Source organism: Heptranchias perlo, chromosome 24 (assembly GCF_035084215.1).
Source record: "Heptranchias perlo isolate sHepPer1 chromosome 24, sHepPer1.hap1, whole genome shotgun sequence".
NCBI classification, from domain to species: domain Eukaryota; kingdom Metazoa; phylum Chordata; class Chondrichthyes; order Hexanchiformes; family Hexanchidae; genus Heptranchias; species Heptranchias perlo.
In genome coordinates this window covers 1,785,202-1,807,404 of record NC_090348.1, presented here as the reverse complement: position 1 = coordinate 1,807,404, position 22,203 = coordinate 1,785,202, and the positions used below count along the sequence as shown (strand labels likewise).

General features: G+C 46.7%; 1 protein-coding gene across 1 annotated transcript in view; it reads left to right on the top strand.

Annotated features, from left to right (window-relative positions):
- Nucleotides 1–22,203, top strand: part of LOC137341904 (dynein axonemal heavy chain 3-like) — a 490,604-nt gene that overhangs the window by 380,083 nt on the left and 88,318 nt on the right. The window contains exons 48-52 of the mRNA XM_068005410.1: nt 3,729–3,859; nt 5,724–5,916; nt 16,526–16,704; nt 18,767–19,025; nt 21,027–21,152. Of these exons, the coding sequence (XP_067861511.1) occupies nt 3,729–3,859; nt 5,724–5,916; nt 16,526–16,704; nt 18,767–19,025; nt 21,027–21,152 (888 nt within the window). The remainder of the gene's footprint in view (nt 1–3,728; nt 3,860–5,723; nt 5,917–16,525; nt 16,705–18,766; nt 19,026–21,026; nt 21,153–22,203) is intronic.

Below are 22,203 nucleotides of genomic sequence, written 5' to 3'. Positions count from 1 at the left end.
TTGGGGAGATTTCCCTGGTCCTGTACCCAGTATTGGGGAGATTTCCCTGGTCCTGTATCCAGTTTTGGGGAGATTTCCCTGGTCCCGTACCCAGTATTGTGGAGATTTCCCTGGTCCTGTATCCAGTATTGGGGAGATTTCCCTGGTCCTGTATCCAGTATTGAGGAGATTTCCCTGATCCTGTATCCAGTATTGTGGAGATTTCCCTGATCCTGTATCCAGTATTGGGGAGATTTCCCTGATCCTGTATCCAGTATTGGGGATATTTCCCTGATCCTGTACCCAGTATTGTGGAGATTTCCCTGATCCCGTACCCAGTATTGGGGAGATTTCCCTGATCCTGTACCCAGTATTGGGGAGATTTCCCTGATCCTATACCCAGTATTGGGGAGATTTCCCTGATCCTGTACCCAGTATTGTGGAGATTTCCCTGGTCCTGTACCCAGTATTGGGGAGATTTCCCTGGTCCTGTACCCAGTATTGGGGAGATTTCCCTGATCCTGTATCCAGTATTGGGGAGATTTCCCGGATCCTGTATCCAGTATTGAGGAGTTTTCTCTCGTCCTGTATCCAGTATTGGGGAGGTTTCCCTGGTCCTGTACCCAGTATTGGGGAGATTTCCCTGGTCCCGTATCCAGTATTGAGGAGTTTTCTCTCGTCCTGTATCCAGTTTTGGGGAGGTTTCCCTGGTCCTGTACCCAGTATTGGGGAGATTTCCCTGGTCCCGTATCCAGTATTGTGGAGATTTCCCTGGTCCTGTACCCAGTATTGGGGAGATTTCCCTGGTCCTGTACCCAGTATTGGGGAGATTTCCCTGGTCCCGTATCCAGTATTGGGGAGATTTCCCTGATCCTGTGCCCAGTATTGGGAAGATTTCCCTGATCCTGTACCCAGTATTGGGGAGATTTCCCTGATCCTGGGTACTGTTCTTATGTTCTTATGATCCTGTTCTAATGTTCTTATGTTCTTTGATCCTGTATCCAGTATTGTGGAGATTTCCCTGGTCCTGTATCCAGTATTGGGGAGATTTCCCTGATCCTGTACCCAGTATTGGGGAGATTTCCCTGATCCTGTATCCAGTATTGTGGAGATTTCCCTGATCCTGTATCCAGTATTGGGGAGATTTCCCTGGTCCTGTATCCAGTATTGGGGAGATTTCCCTGATCCTGTACCCAGTATTGGGGAGATTTCCCTGGTCCTGTACCCAGTATTGGGAAGATTTCCCTGGTCCTGTACCCAGTATTGTGGAGATTTCCCTGGTCCCGTATCCAGTATTGGGGAGATTTCCCTGGTCCTGTATCAAGTATTGTGGAGATTTCCCTGGTCCTGTACCCAGTATTGTGGAGATTTCCCTGATCCTGTACCCAGTATTGGGGAGATTTCCCTGGTCCTGTACCCAGTATTGGGGAGATTTCCCTGGTCCTGTATCCAGTTTTGGGGAGATTTCCCTGGTCCCGTACCCAGTATTGTGGAGATTTCCCTGGTCCTGTATCCAGTATTGGGGAGATTTCCCTGGTCCTGTATCCAGTATTGGGGAGATTTCCCTGATCCTGTATCCAGTATTGTGGAGATTTCCCTGATCCTGTATCCAGTATTGGGGAGATTTCCCTGGTCCTGTATCCAGTATTGGGGAGATTTCCCTGATCCTGTACTCAGTATTGTGGAGATTTCCCTGATCCCGTACCCAGTATTGGGGAGATTTCCCTGATCCTGTACCCAGTATTGGGGAGATTTCCCTGATCCTATACCCAGTATTGGGGAGATTTCCCTGATCCTGTACCCAGTATTGTGGAGATTTCCCTGGTCCTGTACCCAGTATTGGGGAGATTTCCCTGGTCCTGTACCCAGTATTGGGGAGATTTCCCTGATCCTGTATCCAGTATTGGGGAGATTTCCCTGATCCTGTATCCAGTATTGAGGAGTTTTCTCTCGTCCTGTATCCAGTATTGGGGAGGTTTCCCTGGTCCTGTACCCAGTATTGGGGAGATTTCCCTGGTCCCGTATCCAGTATTGTGGAGATTTCCCTGGTCCTGTACCCAGTATTGGGGAGATTTCCCTGGTCCTGTACCCAGTATTGGGGAGATTTCTCTGGTCCCGTATCCAGTATTGGGGAGATTTCCCTCATCCTGTGCCCAGTATTGGGAAGATTTCCCTGGTCCTGTACCCAGTATTGTGGAGATTTCCCTGGTCCTGTACCCAGTATTGGGGAGATTTCCCTGGTCCTGTACCCAGTATTGGGGAGATTTCCCTGATCCTGTACCCAGTATTGTGGAGATTTCCCTGGTCCTGTACCCAGTATTGTGGAGATTTCCCTGGTCCTGTACCCAGTATTGGGGAGATTTCCCTGATCCTGTACCCAGTATTGTGGAGATTTCCCTGGTCCCGTATCCAGTATTGGGGAGATTTCCCTTATCCTGTACCCAGTATTGGGGAGATTTCCCTGATCCTATACCCAGTATTGGGGAGATTTCCCTGATCCTGTATCCAGTATTGGGGAGATTTCCCTGGTCCTGTATCCAGCATTGGGGAGATTTCCCTGTTCCTCTATCCAGTATTGGGGAGATTTTCCTGATCCTGTATCCAGTATTGGGGAGATTTCCCTGATCCTGTACCCAGTATTGGGGAGATTTCCCTGATCCTGTATCCAGTATTGTGGAGATTTCCCTGGTCCCGTATCCAGTATTGGGGAGATTTCCCTGATCCTGTACCCAGTATTGTGGAGATTTCCCTGATCCTGTATCCAGTATTGTGGAGATTTCCCTGGTCCTGTACCCAGTATTGGGGAGATTTCCCTGATCCTATACCCAGTATTGGGGAGATTTCCCTGATCCTGTATCCAGTATTGGGGAGATTTCCCTGATCCTGTATCCAGTATTGTGGAGATTTCCCTGATCCTGTACCCAGTATTGGGGAGATTTCCCTGATCCTATACCCAGTATTGGGGAGATTTCCCTGATCCTGTATCCAGTATTGTGGAGATTTCCCTGGTCCCGTATCCAGCATTGTGGAGATTTCCCTGGTCCCGTATCCAGTATTGGGGAGATTTCCCTGGTCCTGTATCCAGTATTGGGGAGATTTCCCTGGTCCTGTATCCAGTATTGGGGAGATTTCCCTGGTCCTGTACCCATTATTGTGGAGATTTCCCTGGTCCTGTACCCAGTATTGTGGAGATTTCCCTGATCCTGTACCCAGTATTGGGGAGATTTCCCTGGTCCCGTATCCAGTATTGGGAAGATTTCCCTGGTCCTGTACCCAGTATTGGGGAGATTTCCCTGGTCCCGTATCCAGTATTGGGGAGATTTCCCTGGTCCTGTACCCAGTATTGTGGAGATTTCCCTGGTCCTGTACCCAGTATTGGGGAGATTTCCCTGGTCCTGTATCCAGTATTGTGGAGATTTCCCTGGTCCTGTATCCAGTATTGGGGAGATTTCCCATGTCCCGTATCCAGTATTGGGGAGATTTCTCTGGTCCTGTATCCATACTAAATCATACAAGGGAAGGGCTGTTAAAATAAAGTAAAAGCTTCTCAATTGTTCAATTTTTGAAAGGATATGTTGGTGTGATTTCTTTAAATAATGGAAATGTTTTCTTATATTATAATTTTGAAGAACATCTCTGAAACAGAATATTACCAGTTATCTTGTTTTCAGTATTTTCTGTTGAAAGTTAAGCAATGACGTCTGGTATAACCAAGAAGCAGCCTCAAAGTAACATCTTTGATTTTTCAGGTCACTCTCCTTAACTTCATGATCACATCAATCGGGCTGGAGGACCAGCTGCTGAGTATTGTCACAGCCAAGGAAAAACCAGAACTGGAAGAAAAAAAGAAAGTTCTTTATCTGGAAAGGGCACAAAACAGGTACCAGTTAAAGCACGGTCCTCTGATCGGCAGCTTCAGATCATGAGTTGATGGGAAAGGAATCAGCACATAATCAGATTAAGAAATCAATCACTACTTTGGCACTTTTTCATCCAGAAAATAAGGCTGATTTTGACTAGACTGAAAGCTACTAAAACTGGATCAACAGTAAAGGCAATGAATTTCTAGAATGTATTCAGGACAGTTTTCTATATGTTTTAGAACTAACAAGGAAAAGCCCACACTAGATTTAGCAATGAGTAACAAGGGGATTGGAATACAGAAGTGGGGAAGTTATGTTCCAGTTGTACAGAGCTCTGGTTAGACCCCATCTGGAGACTGCCTTCAGTTCTGGGCACCGCACCTCAGGAAGGATAGATTGGCCTTGGAGGGGGTGCAGCGCAGATTCACAGAATGATACCGGGGCTAAAAGGGTTAAATTATGAGGACTGGTTGCATAAACACGGCTTGTATTCCCTTGAGTTTAGAAGAATGAGGATGATCAAATTGAGGTGTATGAAATGATAAAGGGATTCTATAGGGCAGATACGGAGAAACTATTTTCCTCTGGTGGGGGAATCCAGAACAAGGGGACATAATCTTAAAATTAGAGCTAGGCCGTTTAGGAGTGAAATCAGGAAGCACTATTTCACACAAAGGGTAGTGGAAATCTGGAACTCATAAGGCTGTGGATGTTGGTTCAGTTGGAGCTTTCAAGACTGATATCAATAGATTTTTGTTGGGTAAGGGTATCAAGGGATATGGAACAAAGGTGGGTAAATGGAGTTAGGATACAGATCAGCCATGATCTAATTGAATGGTAGAACAGGCTCGAGGGGCTGAATGGCCTCCTCCCATTCCTGTGTCCCTATGAAAAGTTTACAAACGATGAATGACTTTGCATTGTTTTTATTTGTTCTTGAGACGTGGGTGACACCTGCCCGTTCTACACCCGCCCATTATACGCCCGCCCGTTAAATACCCGCCTGTCATATGCCCGCCCATTATACACCCGCCCATTATACACCCGCCCATTAAATACCCACCCGTTATACACCCGTCCGTTATACACCCACCCATTAAATACCCACCCGTTATACACCCGTCCGTTATACACCCGCCCATTAAATACCCGTCCGTTATACACCCGTCCGTTATACACCCGCCCGTTAAATACCCACCCGTTATACACCCGTCCGTTATACACCCACCCATTAAATACCCACCCATTATACACCCGCCCATTATACACCCGCCCATTAAATACCCACCCGTTATACACCCGTCCGTTATACACCCACCCATTAAATACCCACCCGTTATACACCCGTCCGTTATACACCCGCCCATTAAATACCCGTCCGTTATACACCCGTCCGTTATACACCCACCCGTTAAATACCCGCCCGTTAAATACCCGCCTGTCATATGCCCGCCTGTTATACACCCGCCCAATTCTCCTGTCCGTTGGAAAGTTGTTGGAAAGGAAAATCAAGCGGTTTGTGTAACAGGCAGCCGATCCACTTCCACCCGCTCTCCACCACCGCCGAGAGTGAAAGTCTACTCCATAGGGTGGGGTTGGAGTCATATGTAGGCCAGAACGGGTAGAGGTGGGAGGGGCGTCAGTGACCCAGTTGGGTTTTTATGGCAATCGGAAAATGGTAATTTTTCTGATACCAACCCACAACTGACCAGATTTCACTGTCACAGTTTGCCATGGTAGGAGTGTGAACTCAGGGCCCCTGGTCTGGTAGTCTGATACCATAGGCTATAGACAAGGTTTCACCGAAATCTTTAAACCCCCCATATCAGCACAAGGTGACACTGATTAGCGATTGTAATTTCAATACATTTTTCTACTCAGAAAACTTTTGAAAGAAACGGAAGATCAGATCTTGGAGGTGCTGTCGATGTCACAAGGAAACATCCTGGAGGATGAACGGGCCATTCACATTCTCTCCTCCAGCAAGCAGCTCTCACAGGAGATCCGAGAGAAACAAGAGATTACAACTAAGACCGAGATGCAAATTGATGAAACCAGGGACGGGTACAGGCCTGTGAGTCGAGGTTTGATTTTTCAATTCCAGAATATCCAGAGAATGAGACAGTCCGATGACTGACAGTGGAAGGTTTAGCTTTCAATCAGGCAGTTGTTGGATACTTCTGGATATTGTTGAAAAAGTAAATTTACGTGTTGCTGAGGGCATTTTTATATATAAATGAATCTGTTTAATGCTAAGACAATCCTTGGCCCAGTTATACGATAATTACGTTTCAGAACATCACTGCAAGTCACTTGGTAAAAGTTCATACTAATGTATAAGAGTTCGGTGCTTTCTGAACATGAAATTTTTAATCAACTATAAATTTTTAATTAAGTGTTTATTTCACTATTACTAGAAACTCCATTGGCCACAAATCTTTGAGTTATAAAGGAATCAATAATAGATAGCCCATCACACAAATCAAACTTTAGGCCCTGACTGAATATACTGTGTCCTCGACCTTCACTATCTACACGGAGACCAGCTGGAATTTTCCTGCAGTTTTTCATTGTTTTGTTTCATGCATCAATTCCTAATTAAAATCTGGCCGATCACTCGAACACAAGTCAAGCCACTAAGAATGAAAGAAACCAAATAATTATTTATGCTATGTATCGATATAATATATTAAAAGTCTTGTGTATAGCTCGCACTTCCTGCAGATGTTACACTTATTTCCTGTAAAACTTGCCCATCACAATTTGTTGACAATGCTCCTATTATTGTAAAACACCCTCCTCATCAACTCACTTTGAGCATTGGCACGGTAACTTCCTGCTCCCATCAACTGTGCCTCCTAACTTAGTGTCATGGGTTCATAGAATCATAGAAAGGTTACAGCACGGAAGGAGGCCATTCAGCCCATCGAGTCCGTGCCGGCTCTATGCAAGAGCAATCCAGCTAGTCCCACTCCCCCGTCCTATCCCCGTAGCCCTGCAAATTTTTTCCTTTTCAAGTACTTATCCAGTTCCCTTTTGAAGGCCATGATTGAATCTGCCTCCACCACCCCCTCGGGCAGTGCATTCCAGATCATAACCACTCGCTGTGTAAAAAGTTTTTCCTCATGTCACCTTTAGTTCTTTTGCCAATCACCTTAAATAGAATCATAGAATCATAGAAGTTTACAACATGGAAACAGGCCCTTTGGCCCAACATGTCCATGTCGCCCAGTTTATACCACTAAGCTAGTCCCAATTGCCTGCACTTGGCCCATATCCCTCTATACCCATCTTACCCATGTAACTGTCCAAATGCTTTTTAAAAGACAAAATTGTACCCGCCTCTACTACTGCCTCTGGCAGCTCGTTCCAGACACTCACCACCCTTTGAGTGAAAAAATTGCCCCTCTGGACCCTTTTGTATCTCTCCCCTCTCACCTTAAATCTATGTCCCCTCGTTATAGACTCCCCTACCTTTGGGAAAAGATTTTGACTATCTACCTTATCTATGCCCCTCATTATTTTATAGACTTGTATAAGATCACCCCTCAACCTCCTACTCTCCAGGGAAAAATGTCCCAGTCTATCTAACCTCTCCCTATAAGTCAAACCATCAAGTCCCGGCAGCATCCTAGTAAATATTTTCTGCACTCTTTCTAGTTTAATAATATCCTTTCTATAATAGGGTGACCAGAACTGTACACAGTATTCCAAGTGTGGCCTAACTAATGTCTTGTACAACTTCAACAAGACATCCCAACTCCTGTATTCAATGTTCTGACCAATGAAACCAAGCATGCTGAATGCCTTCTTCACCACCCTATCCACCTGTGACTCCACTTTCAAGGAGCTATGAACCTGTACTCCTAGATCTCTTTGTTCTATAACTCTCCCCAACGCCCTACCATTAACGGAGTAGGTCCTGGCCCGATTCGATCTCCCAAAATGCATCACCTCACATTTATCTAAATTAAACTCCATCTGCCATTCATCGGCCCACTGGCCCAATTTATCAAGATCCCGTTGCAATCCTAGATAACCTTCTTCACTGTCCACAATGCCACCAATCTTGGTGTCATCTGCAAACTTACTAACCATGCCTCCTAAATTCTCATCCAAATCATTAATATAAATAACAAATAACAGCGGACCCAGCACCGATCCCTGAGGCACACCGCTGGTCACAGGCCTCCAATTTGAAAAACAACCCTCTACACCCACCCTCTGTCTTCTGTCGTCAAGCCAATGTTGTATCCAATTGGCTACCTCGCCTTGGATCCCGTGAGATTTAACCTTATGTAACAACCTACCATGCGGTACCTTGTCAAAGGCTTTGCTAAAGTCCATGTAGACTACGTCTACTGCACAGCCCTCATCTATCTTCTTGGTTACCCCTTCAAAAAACTCAATCAAATTCGAGAGACATGATTTTCCTCTCACAAAACCATGCTGACTGTTCCTAATCAGTCCCTGCCTCTCCAAATGCCTGTAGATCCTGTCTCTCAGAATACCCTCTAACAACTTACCCACTACAGATGTCAGGCTCACCGGTCTGTAGTTCCCAGGCTTTTCCCTGCCGCCCTTCTTAAACAAAGGCACAACATTTGCAACCCTCCAATCTTCAGGCACCTCACCTGTAGCTGTCGATGATTCAAATATCTCTGCTAGGGGACCCGCAATTTCCTCCCTAACCTCCCATAACGTCCTGGGATACATTTCATCAGGTCCCGGAGATTTATCTACCTTGATGCGCGTTAAGACTTCCAGCACCTCTCTCTCTGTAATATGTACACTCCTCAAGACATCACTATTTATTTCCCCAAGTTCCCTAACATCCATGCCTTTCTCAACCGTAAATACCGATGCGAAATATTCATTTAGGATCTCACCCATCTCTTGTGGTTCCGCACATAGATGACCTTGTTGATCCTTCAGAGGCCCTACTTTCTCCCTAGTTACTCTTTTGCCCTTTATGTATTTGTAGAAGCTCTTTGGATTCACCTTTGCCTTATCTGCCAAAGCAATCTCATATCCCCTTTTTGCCCTCCTGATTTCTCTCTTAACTCTACTCCGGCAATCTCTATACTCTTCAAGGGATCCACTTGATCCCAGCTGCCTATGCATGTCATATGCCTCCTTCTTCTTTCTGACTAGGGCCTCAATCTCCCGAGTCATCCAAGGTTCCCTACTTCTACCAGCCTTGCCCTTTACTTTATAAGGAATGTGCTTACCCTGAACCCTGGTTAACACATTTTTGAAGGACTCCCACTTACCAGACGTCCCTTTGCCTGCCAACAGACTCTCCCAATCAACTTCTGAAAGTTCCTGTCTAATACCATCAAAATTGGCCTTTCCCCAATTTAGAATTTTAACTTTTGGGCCAGACCTATCCTTCTCCATAGCTATCTTAAAACTAATGGAATTATGATCACTGGTCCCAAAGTGATCCCTCACTAACACTTCTGTCACCTGCCCTTCCTTATTTCCCAAGAGGAGGTCAAGTTTTGCCCCCTCTCTAGTCGGGCCATCCACATACTATCTATGTCCTCTGGTTCTTGACCCTTCTGCCAATGGGAACAGTTTCTCTCCATCTACTCTGTCTAGACCCTTCATGATTTTAAATTCTTCTATCAAATCTCCTCTCAACGTTCTCTGTTCCAAGGAGAACAACCCCAGCTTCTCCAGTCTATCCACGTAACTAAAGTCCCTCATCCCTGGAATCATTCCAGTAAATCTCTTCTGCACCCTCTCTAAGGCCTTCACATCTTTCCTGAAGTGCAGTGCCCAGAACTGGACACAATACTCCAGTTGTGGCCGAACCAGTGTTTTATAAAGGTTCATCATAACTTCCTTGCTTTTGTACTCTATGCCTCTATTTATAAAGCCCAGAATCCCGTATACTTTTTTAACTGCTTTCTCAACCTGCTCTGCCATCTTCAACTATTTGTGCACATATACCCCCAGATCTCTCTGTTCCTGTACCCCTTTTAGAGTTGTGCCCTCGAGTTTATATTGCCTCTCCTCGAGCTTCCTACCGAAATGTATTATTTTGCATTTTTCTGCGTTAAATTTCATCTGCCATGTGTCCGCCCCTGCCACCAGCCTGTCTATATCCTCTTGAAGTCTATCACTACCCTTCCAAATTTTGTGTCATCTGCAAATTTTGAAATTGTGCCCTGTTCTCCCAAGTCCAAGTCATTAATATATATCAAAAAAAGCAGTGGTCCCAGCACCGACCCCTGGGAACACCACTGACTAATTTGATTGAATTTTTTGAGGGGGTGACTAGGCGTGTGGATGAGGGTAACGCAGTGGATGTGGTATACATGGATTTCAGTAAGGCCTTCGATAAAGTCCCCCACAGGAGACTGGTCAAGAATGTACGAGCCCATGGAATCCAGGGTGCCTTGGCACTTTGGATACAAAACTGGCTTAGTGGCAGAAGGCAGAGGGTGATGGTCGAAGGTTGTTTTTGTGACTGGAAGCCTGTGGCCAGTGGGGTACCACAGGGATCGGTGCTGGGTCCCTTGCTGTTTGTGGTCTACATTAATGACTTGGATATGAATGTAAAAGGTATGATCAGTAAGTTCGCTGATGATACAAAAATTGGTAGGGTGGTAAATAGCGAGGAGGATAGCCTCAGTCTGCAGGACGATATAGATGGGTTGGTCAGATGGGCGGAACAGTGGCAAATGGAATATAACCCGGAAAAGTGCGAGGTGATGCACTTTGGAGGGACTAACAAGGCAAGGGAATACACAATGAATGGGAGGACCCTAGGCAAGACAGAGGGTCAGAGGGATCTTGGTGTGCAAGTTCACAGATCCCTGAAGGCGGCGGAACAGGTAGATAAGGTGGTAAAGAAGGCATATGGGATACTTGCCTTTATTAGCCGAGGCATAGAATATAAGAGCAAGGAGGTTATGATGGAGCTGTATAAAACACTGGTTAGGCCACAGCTGGAGTACTGTGTGCAGTTCTGGTCGCCGCACTACAGGAAGGATGTGATCGCTTTGGAGAGGGTGCAGAGGAGATTCACCAGGATGTTACCAGGGCTGGAGCGCTTCAGCTATGAAGAGAGACTGGGAAGATTGGGTTTGTTTTCCTTGGAGCAGAGGAGGCTGAGGGGGGACATGATTGAGGTGTACAAAATTATGAGGGGCACAGATAGGATGGATTCTAAGGAGCTTTTTCCCTTCGTTGAGGGTTCTATAACAAGGGGACATAGATTCAAGGTAAAAGGCGGGAGGTTTAGAGGGGATTTGAGAAAGAACTTTTTCACCCAGAGGGTGGTTGGAGTCTGGAACTCACTGCCTGAAAGGGTTGTGGAGGCAGGAACCCTCACAACATTCAAGAAGCATTTGGATGAGCACTTGAAATGCCATAGCATACAAGGCTACGGACCAAATGCTGGAATATGGGATTAGAGTAGACAGGGCTTGATGGCCGGCACGGACACGATGGGCCGAAGGGCCTCTATCCGTGCTGTATGACTCTATGACTCTATGACTATACACCTCCCTCCAGTCCAAAAAACAACCGTTCACCACTACTCTCTGTTTCCTGTCCCTTAGCCAATTGTGTATCAATGTTGCTACTGCCCCCTTCATCTGCAAGCTTAGATATACAACTCTCCATTCCTTCATTCAAGTCAATTATAAATAGTGAGAAGTTGAGGCCCCAGTACAGATCCCTGGGGAAAACTGCTAGTCACATCCTGCTAATCAGAGAATGTTCCCTTTATCCCGACTCTCTGTCTCCTGCCTCTGAACTAATTACCAACCATGTCACAAGCTTACCTTCAATTAAGTGCACTTTTATTTTTGATAATTTTGGGTGAATATTTTGAAGATATCATAGTGTGGTACAGCACAATACCTCCCAAACCCACAACTTCTACCACCTAGAAGGACTAGGGCAGCAGGTACATGGGAACAACACCACCTGCACGTTCCCCTCCAAGTCACACATCATCGTCGCTGGGTCAAAATCCTGGAACTCCCTTCCTAACAGCACTGTGGGAGAACCTTCACCACACGGACTGCAGCGGTTCAAGAAGGCAGCTCACCACCACCTTCTCAAGGGCAATTAGGGATGGGCAATAAATGCTGGCCTTGCCAGCAACACCCACATCACTTGAATGATTAAAAAAAAAGAGACCATTTGGCCCATCATGCCTGTGCTGGTTCTTTGAAAGAACTATCCAATTAGGCCCATTCCCCTGCTCTTTCCTTGTAATTGTTTTCCCTTCAAGTATTTATCCAATTCCTTTTTGAAAGTTGCTATTTAATCTGCTTCCACCGCCCTTTCAGGCAGTGCATTCCAGATCATAGCAACTCACTGTGTAAAAAAATGTTCCTCATGTCGCCTCTGGCTCTCTTTTCCATCACCTTAAATCTGTGTCCTCTGGTTACCGACACTTCTGCCACTGGAAACAGTTTCTCCTTATTTACTCTATTAAAACTGTTCATGATTTTGAACACCTTTATCAAATCTCCCCTTAACCTTCTCTGCTCTAAGGAGAACAATCCCAGCTTCTCCAGTCTCTCCACATAACTGAAGTCCCTCATCCCTGGTACCATTCTGGTAAATCTCTTCTGCACCCTCTCTAAGGCCTTGACATCTTTCCTAAAGTGTGGTGCCCAGAATTGGACACAATACTCCAGCTGAGGCTTAACCAGTGTTTTATAAAGGTTCAGCATAACTTCCTTGGTTCTGTACTCTATGCCTCTATTAATAAAGCCCAGGATCCCATATGCTTTTTTAACAGCCTTCTCAACTTGTCCTGCCACCTTCAAAGATTTGTGTACATACACCCCCAGGTCTCTCTGTTCCTGCACCCCCTTTAAAATTGTACCATTTAGTTTATATTGCCTCTCCTCATTCTTCCTACCAAAATGTATCACTTCACACTTTGTGTTAAATTTCATCTGCCATGTGTCTGCCCATTTCACCAGTCTGTCTCTGTCCTCCTGAAATCTGTTAATATCCTCCACTCTGATTGCTACATTTCTGAATTTAATGCCATCTGCAAACTTTGAAATTTTGCCCTGTATACCACAATCCAGGTCATTAATATATATCAAAAAGATCCTAATACCGACCCCTGGGGAACACCACTGTAAACTTCCCTCCAGTCTGAAAAACAACCGTTCACCACTACTCTCTGCTTTCTGTCCCCCAGCCAATTTTGTATCCATGCTGTCACTGTCCCTTTAATCCCATGGGCTTTAATTTTGCTAACAAGTCTATTATGTGATACTTTATCAAATGCCTTTTGAAAGTCCATATACACAACATCAACCACACTACCCTCATCAACCCTCTCCGTTACTTCATCAATGATTCAATCAAGTTAGTCAAACAGGGTTTTCCTTTAACAAATCCGTGCTGAATTTCATTTATTAGCCCAGACTTTTACAAGTGCCAATTAATTTTGTCCCGGATTATTGTCTGTAAAAGTTTCCCCACCACCGACGTTAGACTGACTGGCCTGTAATTGCCGGGTTTATCCCTCTCCACTTTTTTGAACAGGGGTGTAATATTTACAATCCTCCAGTCCTCCGGCACTGCTCCCATATCTAAGGAGGATTGGAAGATTGTGGCCAGAGACTCCGCAATTTCCACCCTTACTTCCCTCAGTAACCGAGGATGCATCCCATCTGGACCAGGTGACTTTTCTACTTTGAGTACTGCCAATCTTTTAAGTACCCCCTCTTTATCTATTTTTATCCTCTCCAATATCACTACTTCCTCCTTTACTGCTACAATGGCAGCATCCTCTTCTCCAGTGAAGACAGATGCAAAGTATTCATTTAGTATCTCAGCCATGCCCTCTGTCTCCACAAGAAGATCTCCTTTTTGTCCCTAATTGGTCCCACCCTTCCTTTGACAATCCTTTTACTATTTATATGTTTATAAAAGACTTTAGTGTTCCCTTTTATGTTAGCCGCTAATCCATTCTCATAATCTCTTTGTCCCTCTTATTCCCTTTTTTAGAATAGACTGTCTCTGTACTTTCTATATTTAGTCTGGTTCCCTACTGTATTATGAACTTTACATTTATCATAAGCCTCCTTTTTCTGTTTCATTTTAATTTCTATATTTTAATCATCCAGGGAGCTCTAGCTTTGGATGCCTTTCTTTTCCCCCTTGTGGGAATGTGTCTACTCTGTACCCCAACTATCTCCTCCTTGAAGGCCTCCCATTGTTCAATTACTGTTTTCCCTAACAATTTTTGATTCCACTCCACCTGGGTCAGATCCCTTTTTAACTCACTGAAATTAGCCCTCCTCCAGTTAAGTATTTTTATGCTTGATTGTTCCTTGTCCTTTTCCACAACTATTCTAAGCCTAATGATATTATGATCACTGTTCCCCAAATGCTCCCCTCACTGAAACATGCTCCACTTCATAGTGTCATGGTAGGTACAGCACAGGAAGAGGCCAATCGGCCCATCGTGCACCTGCCCCATTTCATTCCCCAGAACTAGATCCGGCATCACTTCCTTCCTCGTTTTGCTGGAAACACACTATTCCAAAAAGTTCTCCTGTGCACATTTCAGGAATTCCTCCCCCTCTTTGCCCTTTACACTGTTACTGTCCCAGTCTATATTGGGATAATTGAAGTCCCCCATTATCACTACTCTATAGTTCTTGCATCTTTCTGTAATTTGCCTGCAAATTTACTCCTCTATCTCCTTCCCACTATTTGCTGGCCTATGGTATACACCCAGTAGTGTAATAGCTCCTCTATTGTTCCTTAATTCTAACCAAATAGATTCTATCTTTGACCCCTCAACTACATTATCCCTTTCCAATGCTATAATAGTTTCTTTGATCAATACTGCCCTCCCCTCCTTTCTTTCCTTCCCTATCTTTCCTGAATACCCTGTAGCCAGGAATATTAAGTACCCAATCCTCCCCTCCTTTGAGCCAGGTCTCTGTTATTCCCACTATATCATAGTCCCATGTGGCAACATGAGCCTGCAGCTCACCAGCCTTATTTACCAGGCTACGTACATTTATACACATGCACAGTGATGATGTCTTTTTGTATAAAAACATCAAATCAAAGCAAACTTTGTAATCTATAATAAACTCGTAGCAGAACTAAACTATACAAACCAACACTGCCTCTCTCGGCCCATCCATCGCAGTCTGCTCCTGTCCTCCATCCCAAAAACATCTCTGAACCTGTGCCAGCTCCACCCCTACCCCTCGACTGTCCCACCCCCTCCCGACTGCCCCACCCCCCTCGACTGTCCCACCCCCTCCCGACTGCCCCACCCCCCTCGACTGTCCCACCCCCCTCGACTGTCCCACCCCCTCCCGACTGCCCCACCCCCTGACTGCCCCACCCCCATATTGCCACACCTCCCTGACTGCCCCACCCCCTCCCGACTGCCCCACCCCCTCCCAACTGCCCCACCCCCTCCCGACTGCCCTACATCCCCCTGACTGCCCACCCCCTGCCTGCCCCACCCCCTCACTGCCCCAGCCCCTCCCGACTGTCCCACCCCCTCCCGACTGTCAACCCCTCCCGACTGTCCCACCCCCTCCCGACTGCCCCACACCCCCCTGACTGCCCCACCCCCTCCCGCCTGCCCCACCCCCTCCCTGACTGCCCACCCCCTGACTGCCCCACCCCCTCCCGACTGCCCCACCCCCTCCCGACTGCCCTACATCCCCCTGACTGCCCCATCCCCCTGACTGCCCCACCCCCTCCCGACTGCCCTACATCCCCCTGACTGCCCCATCCCCCTGACTGCCCCACCCCCTCCTGACTGCCCACCCCCTGACTGCGCCACCCCCTGACTGTCCCACCCCCTCCCGACTGCCCTATCCCCTGACTGCCCCACCCCCTGACTGCCCCACCCCCTCCCGACTGCCCCACCCCCTGACTGCGCCACCCCCTGACTGTCCCACCCCCTCCCACCTGCCCCACCCCCTCCCTGACTGCCCACCCCCTGACTGCCCCACCCCCTCCCGACTGCCCCACCCCCTCCCGACTGCCCTACATCCCCCTGACTGCCCCACCCCCTCCCGACTGCCCTACCCCCTGACTGCACCACCCCCTGACTGCCCCACCCCCTCCCGACTGCCCTACCCCCTGACTGCGCCACCCCCTGACTGCCCCACCCCCTCCCTGACTGCCCACCCCCTCCCGACTGCCCTACATCCCCCTGACTGCCCCATCCCCCTTTGACTGCCCACATATCCCAACTCCTCCCCCGCCTGCCCCACCCCCCCAGACTTCCCCACCCCCCCAGACTGCTCCCAATCCCCACCCCCAACTGCCGGTGAGCGAGACCACCGGGGATCTATTAATAAAATGATTAAAATCACTGACTTTGTTGATGAATTGTGATTAAACGTGTCCTTATTCTGCTGTCAGTCAGTGACCTCATGGTGATTCAGCCCCTGATCCAATCTCCTGTCCAGATCATCCATTGCTGCAAATTATTTTAATGTGAAAGAGATTAGACGATTTAATGAACTAACCTATTAAATTAAATAGTAGCGAAGCATCTTACAAAGCTCACATCAAAACTGTAGTCATCGACTTAATGAACATTCTGTCAAATGTTGTTACAGATCTACACGTCCTCCCCACTGTTCGAATCTGCTCAGTAGAGTTGAACAAACCTGGTGTAATCTCACTTTCTTTGTGTTCTTTTACAGGTAGCTACTCACTCCAGCGTGCTGTTCTTTGTCATTTCTAATCTTGCTTACATTGATCCCATGTACCAATATTCCCTCACCTGGTTTATAAATCTTTATATAAACTCCATTGACAAAAGCACTCCCTCCCTCCTGCTCCACGAACGGATAAGCAATCTGAATGATCACTTTACCTGCAGGTAATTATTGGAATTTGTGATGAAAGTGGGATTGATGTTTCCCGGATGGCCCAGTCAGTGTCGGCATCGTGTAATGTCCTACCGAGAATACAGCACTGGAGATCGCTGGTTAAAATGCTCATCTGTGCTGAGGAGGCTGACCCGGACATGGGCCGTAACTACATCCGGCCTCCACACCTCTGGGGTAGGGAGAGGGAAATGACCAGCTAGGGTCCCACTCCTTGGTCTTATCCAGTATGTGAGTGTGGCAATCAGGCAAGGACAGGATCGGGCCTGGTGTTGAGGCCCTCCGTAATGGAAGACCAACCAACAAGGTCAGGAAAGAGGGACGGGAGACTCGTTACTCCAGGTCTCCACCCCTTTACATGGCCTGTGATTCCTCATCTTCCTTTGAGAGCGGAGCAGATCCTGGACCGGAGATTGGTGCACACCAAGTGTTGCCATAGAAACAGGACAGAAAAGGGTGTGTCAGGCCCTCCCTACTCAATTTCCTTTCATTGCCTGGGAAGGTACCCACACGGAGGCACCTGAGGACCCTGGCAGTGGGTCTTGCCACGTGAATGGCTTGCCCACCAACTCGGGTGCACAGAGGGCCCTGTGGCAGGTACTTTCAGTCTGTCCCACCTCTACACCACCCAGACAAGGGCGAGGCAGGGAAAAAAGCCCCATGGCCTTTGCTGGGATGGTTTGTACCATGTAGAATGTGAATCATTGACTGAAAGCTCTTGTAATGTCTCTGGAAACCTTCACATTTTACTTTGCTTCATTACTGCTAAATCCAAGTATTCAAGGGAAAAAGCCAAATTAGTATAAATTGGTTCAATGCGACTGTAAGTGAGAATTAATGTCTGTTATTGAACAGTTGTTAGATCAGCTATGTGTAATCACTCCAAAAATCAGGAAGGAAAATGGTCTTTCATTCCTCTTAAGGATATCAAGAAAATATGCTGGTATTAGGTATGTGTAAACATGTTACAATTATCTTGACTTATTTACATGGAGAGCAGACAGTGGAGGTGTGATGTAAGAGTTACTCTGCAGTAATGTAGCATCACCCAGATATTGGAATACTGCAACCATCTCAACCAAAGTAGGAAAAATGAGAACTCTTCAATGGGTTTGAACCTCTCTCCTGAATATTACAGCGAGGAAGTCGGAGCTGAGTCGTGTACAAGTTCACCTGCTATGTTCATCTGTCCAGTCTGCTGTTGGTTTACATTGCAGCTTGTTGGTTGTGATTGGTTTAAGAAATAAAACCAGGACTTTCACATAGGTGGGGATAACCGTTTAGATGCTGGTATTAATTTGCCTTGCTGGAAGTAAGCCCAAAGTTTTAATATTTAAAGAAAGGGAGGCTGAGGAATAGTCACTCACCAGTCATCAGCCGCACGCAGTATTGGCTAGGACCCTCTATAGTTGTCCTGTGCTCCTGCCTGAAACAAGCGCTAGGCCCACTGCTTATGCAGATTGGGGACCTAACGCCCATTTCAGGACCAATCCCAAAATTGGTTGATGCCTGACCATAGCGTGTGCTGTACGTGCTGCAGTCAGCTCTGTCCGATGCCAGGCAGCCCAACGAGCGGTCTTTAAAGAGGCTGCTGGGGGCCATCACCAGCAAGCTGAGTAAAAACAGTTTTAATATTTAAACAAAGGGAGGCAGAGGAATGTCCAGTTAACGGTCAGAGTGAGGGACTGGGGGCAAAGACCGGAAAGAACATTCATGAAATCTCCAAATGTCCTTCAGGGAAGGAAACCTGCCGTCCTTACCCGGTCTGGGCCTATATGTGACTCCAGTCCCACACCAACGTGGCTGACTCTTAACTCCCCTCTGAAGTGGCCGAGCAAGTCATTCAATTGTCTCAAATCACTACAAAGAAAAAGACCCACCACCACCTTCTTGGGGAAACTATGGATGGGTAATAAATGCCAGCCCTGCCAGTGACGCCCACAATCTGAGAATGAATTTTAAACATGTACTACCCAGATGACAATTCAGTTCTACACCTGGCTGTGAGACCCACTGAGTGGTACCTCAGTGAGAATCCAATGTTTTCTTTTCCAGTATCTACCAGAATGTGTGTCGGTCCCTGTTCGAGCGAGACAAGATGCTGTTTTCATTCCTGCTTTGTGTTGGCATTCAGAGGAGTCGGAACCTTGTGAACGATGATGAATGGCGCTTTCTCCTGACGGGTGGGGTGGCATTAGAGATCCCATTTGTTAATCCTGCCCCCACCTGGGTGAAGGACAAGTCCTGGGGTGAAATTGTCCGCCTCTCCACTCTTCCCGCTTTCTCCGAGCTAAAGAATCACTTCTGCTCGAAGGTAAGTTATGGAATGTGGGAGTATTAGAACCTCCTGAAGATAAATATAAAGAGTTATTATTGGGAATCAAAGGGCTGTTCAGACCAGTAATTCCAGGACTGGTCTGCTGAGATGTGCCAACTGGAAGTGAATCTGTTCTGCCCACCGTCCTGTAGAGTGGGCATCAGGACAACTCGCAGTTGAGCAATTTCACACAAGGGTACAGACGATAGCAGATCGGCCAACTAATCCTCAGGATCAGTTGCAGAAATGTTGAAGAAACAACTCGAATCTGGCCTTGGTTTTCCATTGCCGGTGTCAGCCCTGGCTCCGTGGGCAGCACTCTCACCTCTGAGTCAGTAGGTGGTGAGTTCAAGTCCCACTCCAGAGACTTGAGCCCATGATCTAGGCTGACACTGCCAGTGCAGTACTGAGGGAGTGCTGCACTGTCAGAGACGTCTTTCGGATGAGATGTTAAACCTCTCAGGTGGACATAAAAGATCCCATGGCACTATTCATAGAATAGCAGGGGAGTTCTCCCCAGTGTCCTGGGGAATATTTATCCTTCAATCAAGATTAAAACAGATTATCTAGTCATTATCACATTGCTGTTTGTAGGACCTTGCTGTATTACAACAGTAACTACACTTCCAAAGTACTTCATGGACTGTCCTGAGGTTGTGTTTATCGAAGATGGCAACCAAGTTGGGCGGGACACTTGAGAAATGTGCTCCACAGCAGCACCTACTGGTCAAAGTCTGCAACTACATTGTTACAGGCAACTGTTCACATACAGGATTTCCATTCGAAGGCCTAGAAATTTGTTCGCCCCTCTTATTTGAATATGCAAAGGGACTAACGCCTGTTTCAGGCGCGGGCCGTGACACCAATTTTTTGCCTACACCAATATGGCACTTTCTGCCCATTATATTGGAGGCTTAGGCATCCTATTAGCACCCGAAAATTGAGCACTGCGCTATCAAATTTCTAGGGCTGAGTGGTTACAATAGCAGTTTCAAGGTAAAATGTTTCAGTAAAACAGGACCAAAAAATCAATAACAGAAAGTTGGACAGAAAATGCAACAATGCATACGTAAGATTTTTGGTAAACCATAAGTGAATGAATTAATTTTGTCCTGTAATTCTGCACCAGTTACAATAACTTAATACACTTCAGGTCCTTTGTGGGGCAGCATTTCAAGGGACACTCTGTTAAAATACATCTTCTGTCAAATTAAACATTCCCACATTTCAATGAATCAACTCCCAAATTTGATCAGAGTTCTGGTGTGACAGAATTTTCCAACACAGAGGGATGCAGTTCAGCCCACAGCACAGTGCTGAAAGAGCTGTCCCACACCCTGAACGGGGGTCTTTGGTCGGGCCTGTTTTTCTGTGGTGGTGGTGGGTGTTCCCATTCACGTTGACCTACTGCCCCCCTCCGTACGGGAGTGTGTGGTGGGGCAAGTGAGAGGGGACCTGCTGATTGTGCCCCACAGATGCCCAGCCCTCCTGTTGTGGTGCCAGGGGTGGGGTTTTACCACAGTGAGGACTATGTCTTCTTGCCACTAAGGGAGAGTTGTGCCAGTTTGTGTGACTCAGGTGGATTTGCACCCTGGGGACAGGTCTAGCGGATGGGCTGTGGATCTGAGGGGATGTCAGTGCAGATCATGGCCCTTGTGGCATCCGGAATCTTTTCAATGTTAGCATGACCTCCCCACTAACACCAACATTTAACCATCATCCTAATGCCACAGAGCAGACCTCTGTGCTTGCACACATTCTTACAGCCATGTTTTCCCTGGCAAGATGGCGACACGGAGCCAGAAGTATAACTCCGGTTACCAACCCCACACTGCTCTGGGCAGGTACCAATCACGGCAGGGGCTACCTGCACAATAACAACATCCTAATACTTTGTACATCTACCTTAACTCTCACACTTGTTTGACTGTTAAATTATTAAAACTTATCCTAAGTGAATGTGCCGTGACAGCCCTGATTTCTGTTTAATGTGTTTAGCTTTCTGAGTGGAAGAAAATCTATGATTCCTCTCTGCCTGAGAAAATGCCTTTACCTGATCCCTGGGAGGACCATCTCAGTCATTTCCAGTCGCTGCTTGTACTTCGCTGCATCAGGCCAGACAAGGTTTGTTCCCTCGGCTTTGTGGATATGTGAGATAAGTACATCAACGTCACCTCTCCTTGATATGCTGCACAATCAAAGTTGATTAATTTGCCAATGGGTTTCCTAGTTTAATATTTCCTTGTACTATTTCAGTCCTGTTTCTGTATTGTATCAGACCGTTGTTGCATGTTGAAGTATTAAATCTAAACACAGGAATGTACTGCACTGTACCAGTTCCCTGTGTTAGATATGGGCAGTCCCACAGCAGCACACTACACCCCACCATGACACAGCTTCATGCAGCCTGTTCCCCCTTAAACCCCCTTCACTTTGCCGACACGATCCACCAGCACTTTCTGCTGCACACATTCACCAACACTACGTGTGAAGCAGTGGCATCGAAACCGGCCCCTCACATTACGAGCTGCAGTCCGTGCCTCTTAAACACAGAGTTTGAAGTTATATCAAACAATTTATTCTTAGTTTATCCATACCTCTGAGAATCTTTAAAGTTTCGGTCAAGTCTCTCCAACCTTCCTTTCCCCGGTATAAACCTCCCAGCTCCCTTAGTCTGTCCCTGTAACTCTGGAGTCTAGTCCAGGGCCTCAGTGTTACTGCCTGCTTCTATATCCTTTGTAAAGACAGCGTGTGTGCACTCTAGTACAGTCACCCGATCGGGGTACACACACACTGTCTTTACAAAGGATATAGAAGCAGGCAGTGATCTGATCTCTACACAATACTTCAGGTGGGGCTGAACTAGTAACTGATCCGAGCTGACTATTACCACTCCGGGCTCATCCAGTGCCCCTCTGCCCGTTTACCTGAAGGTCTTGTTCATCTTCTGTACTACTGCTGCACATTCTGCTGGTTCGTCCAACGACCTCTCCCCCAGTCCCCCAAACCCCCTTCCTGTTGCACCCTATAGCCTGTCACTGGTATATTCACACTGCTTATTACCATTCCCATTACATTTGTAAACATTAAACACCATCTCCATCTCCCCCTCCCCCTATTTCCTTTGGTTTTGTTGCAATGGATATTATTAAGGCTATGTTTGCTGACCACATTA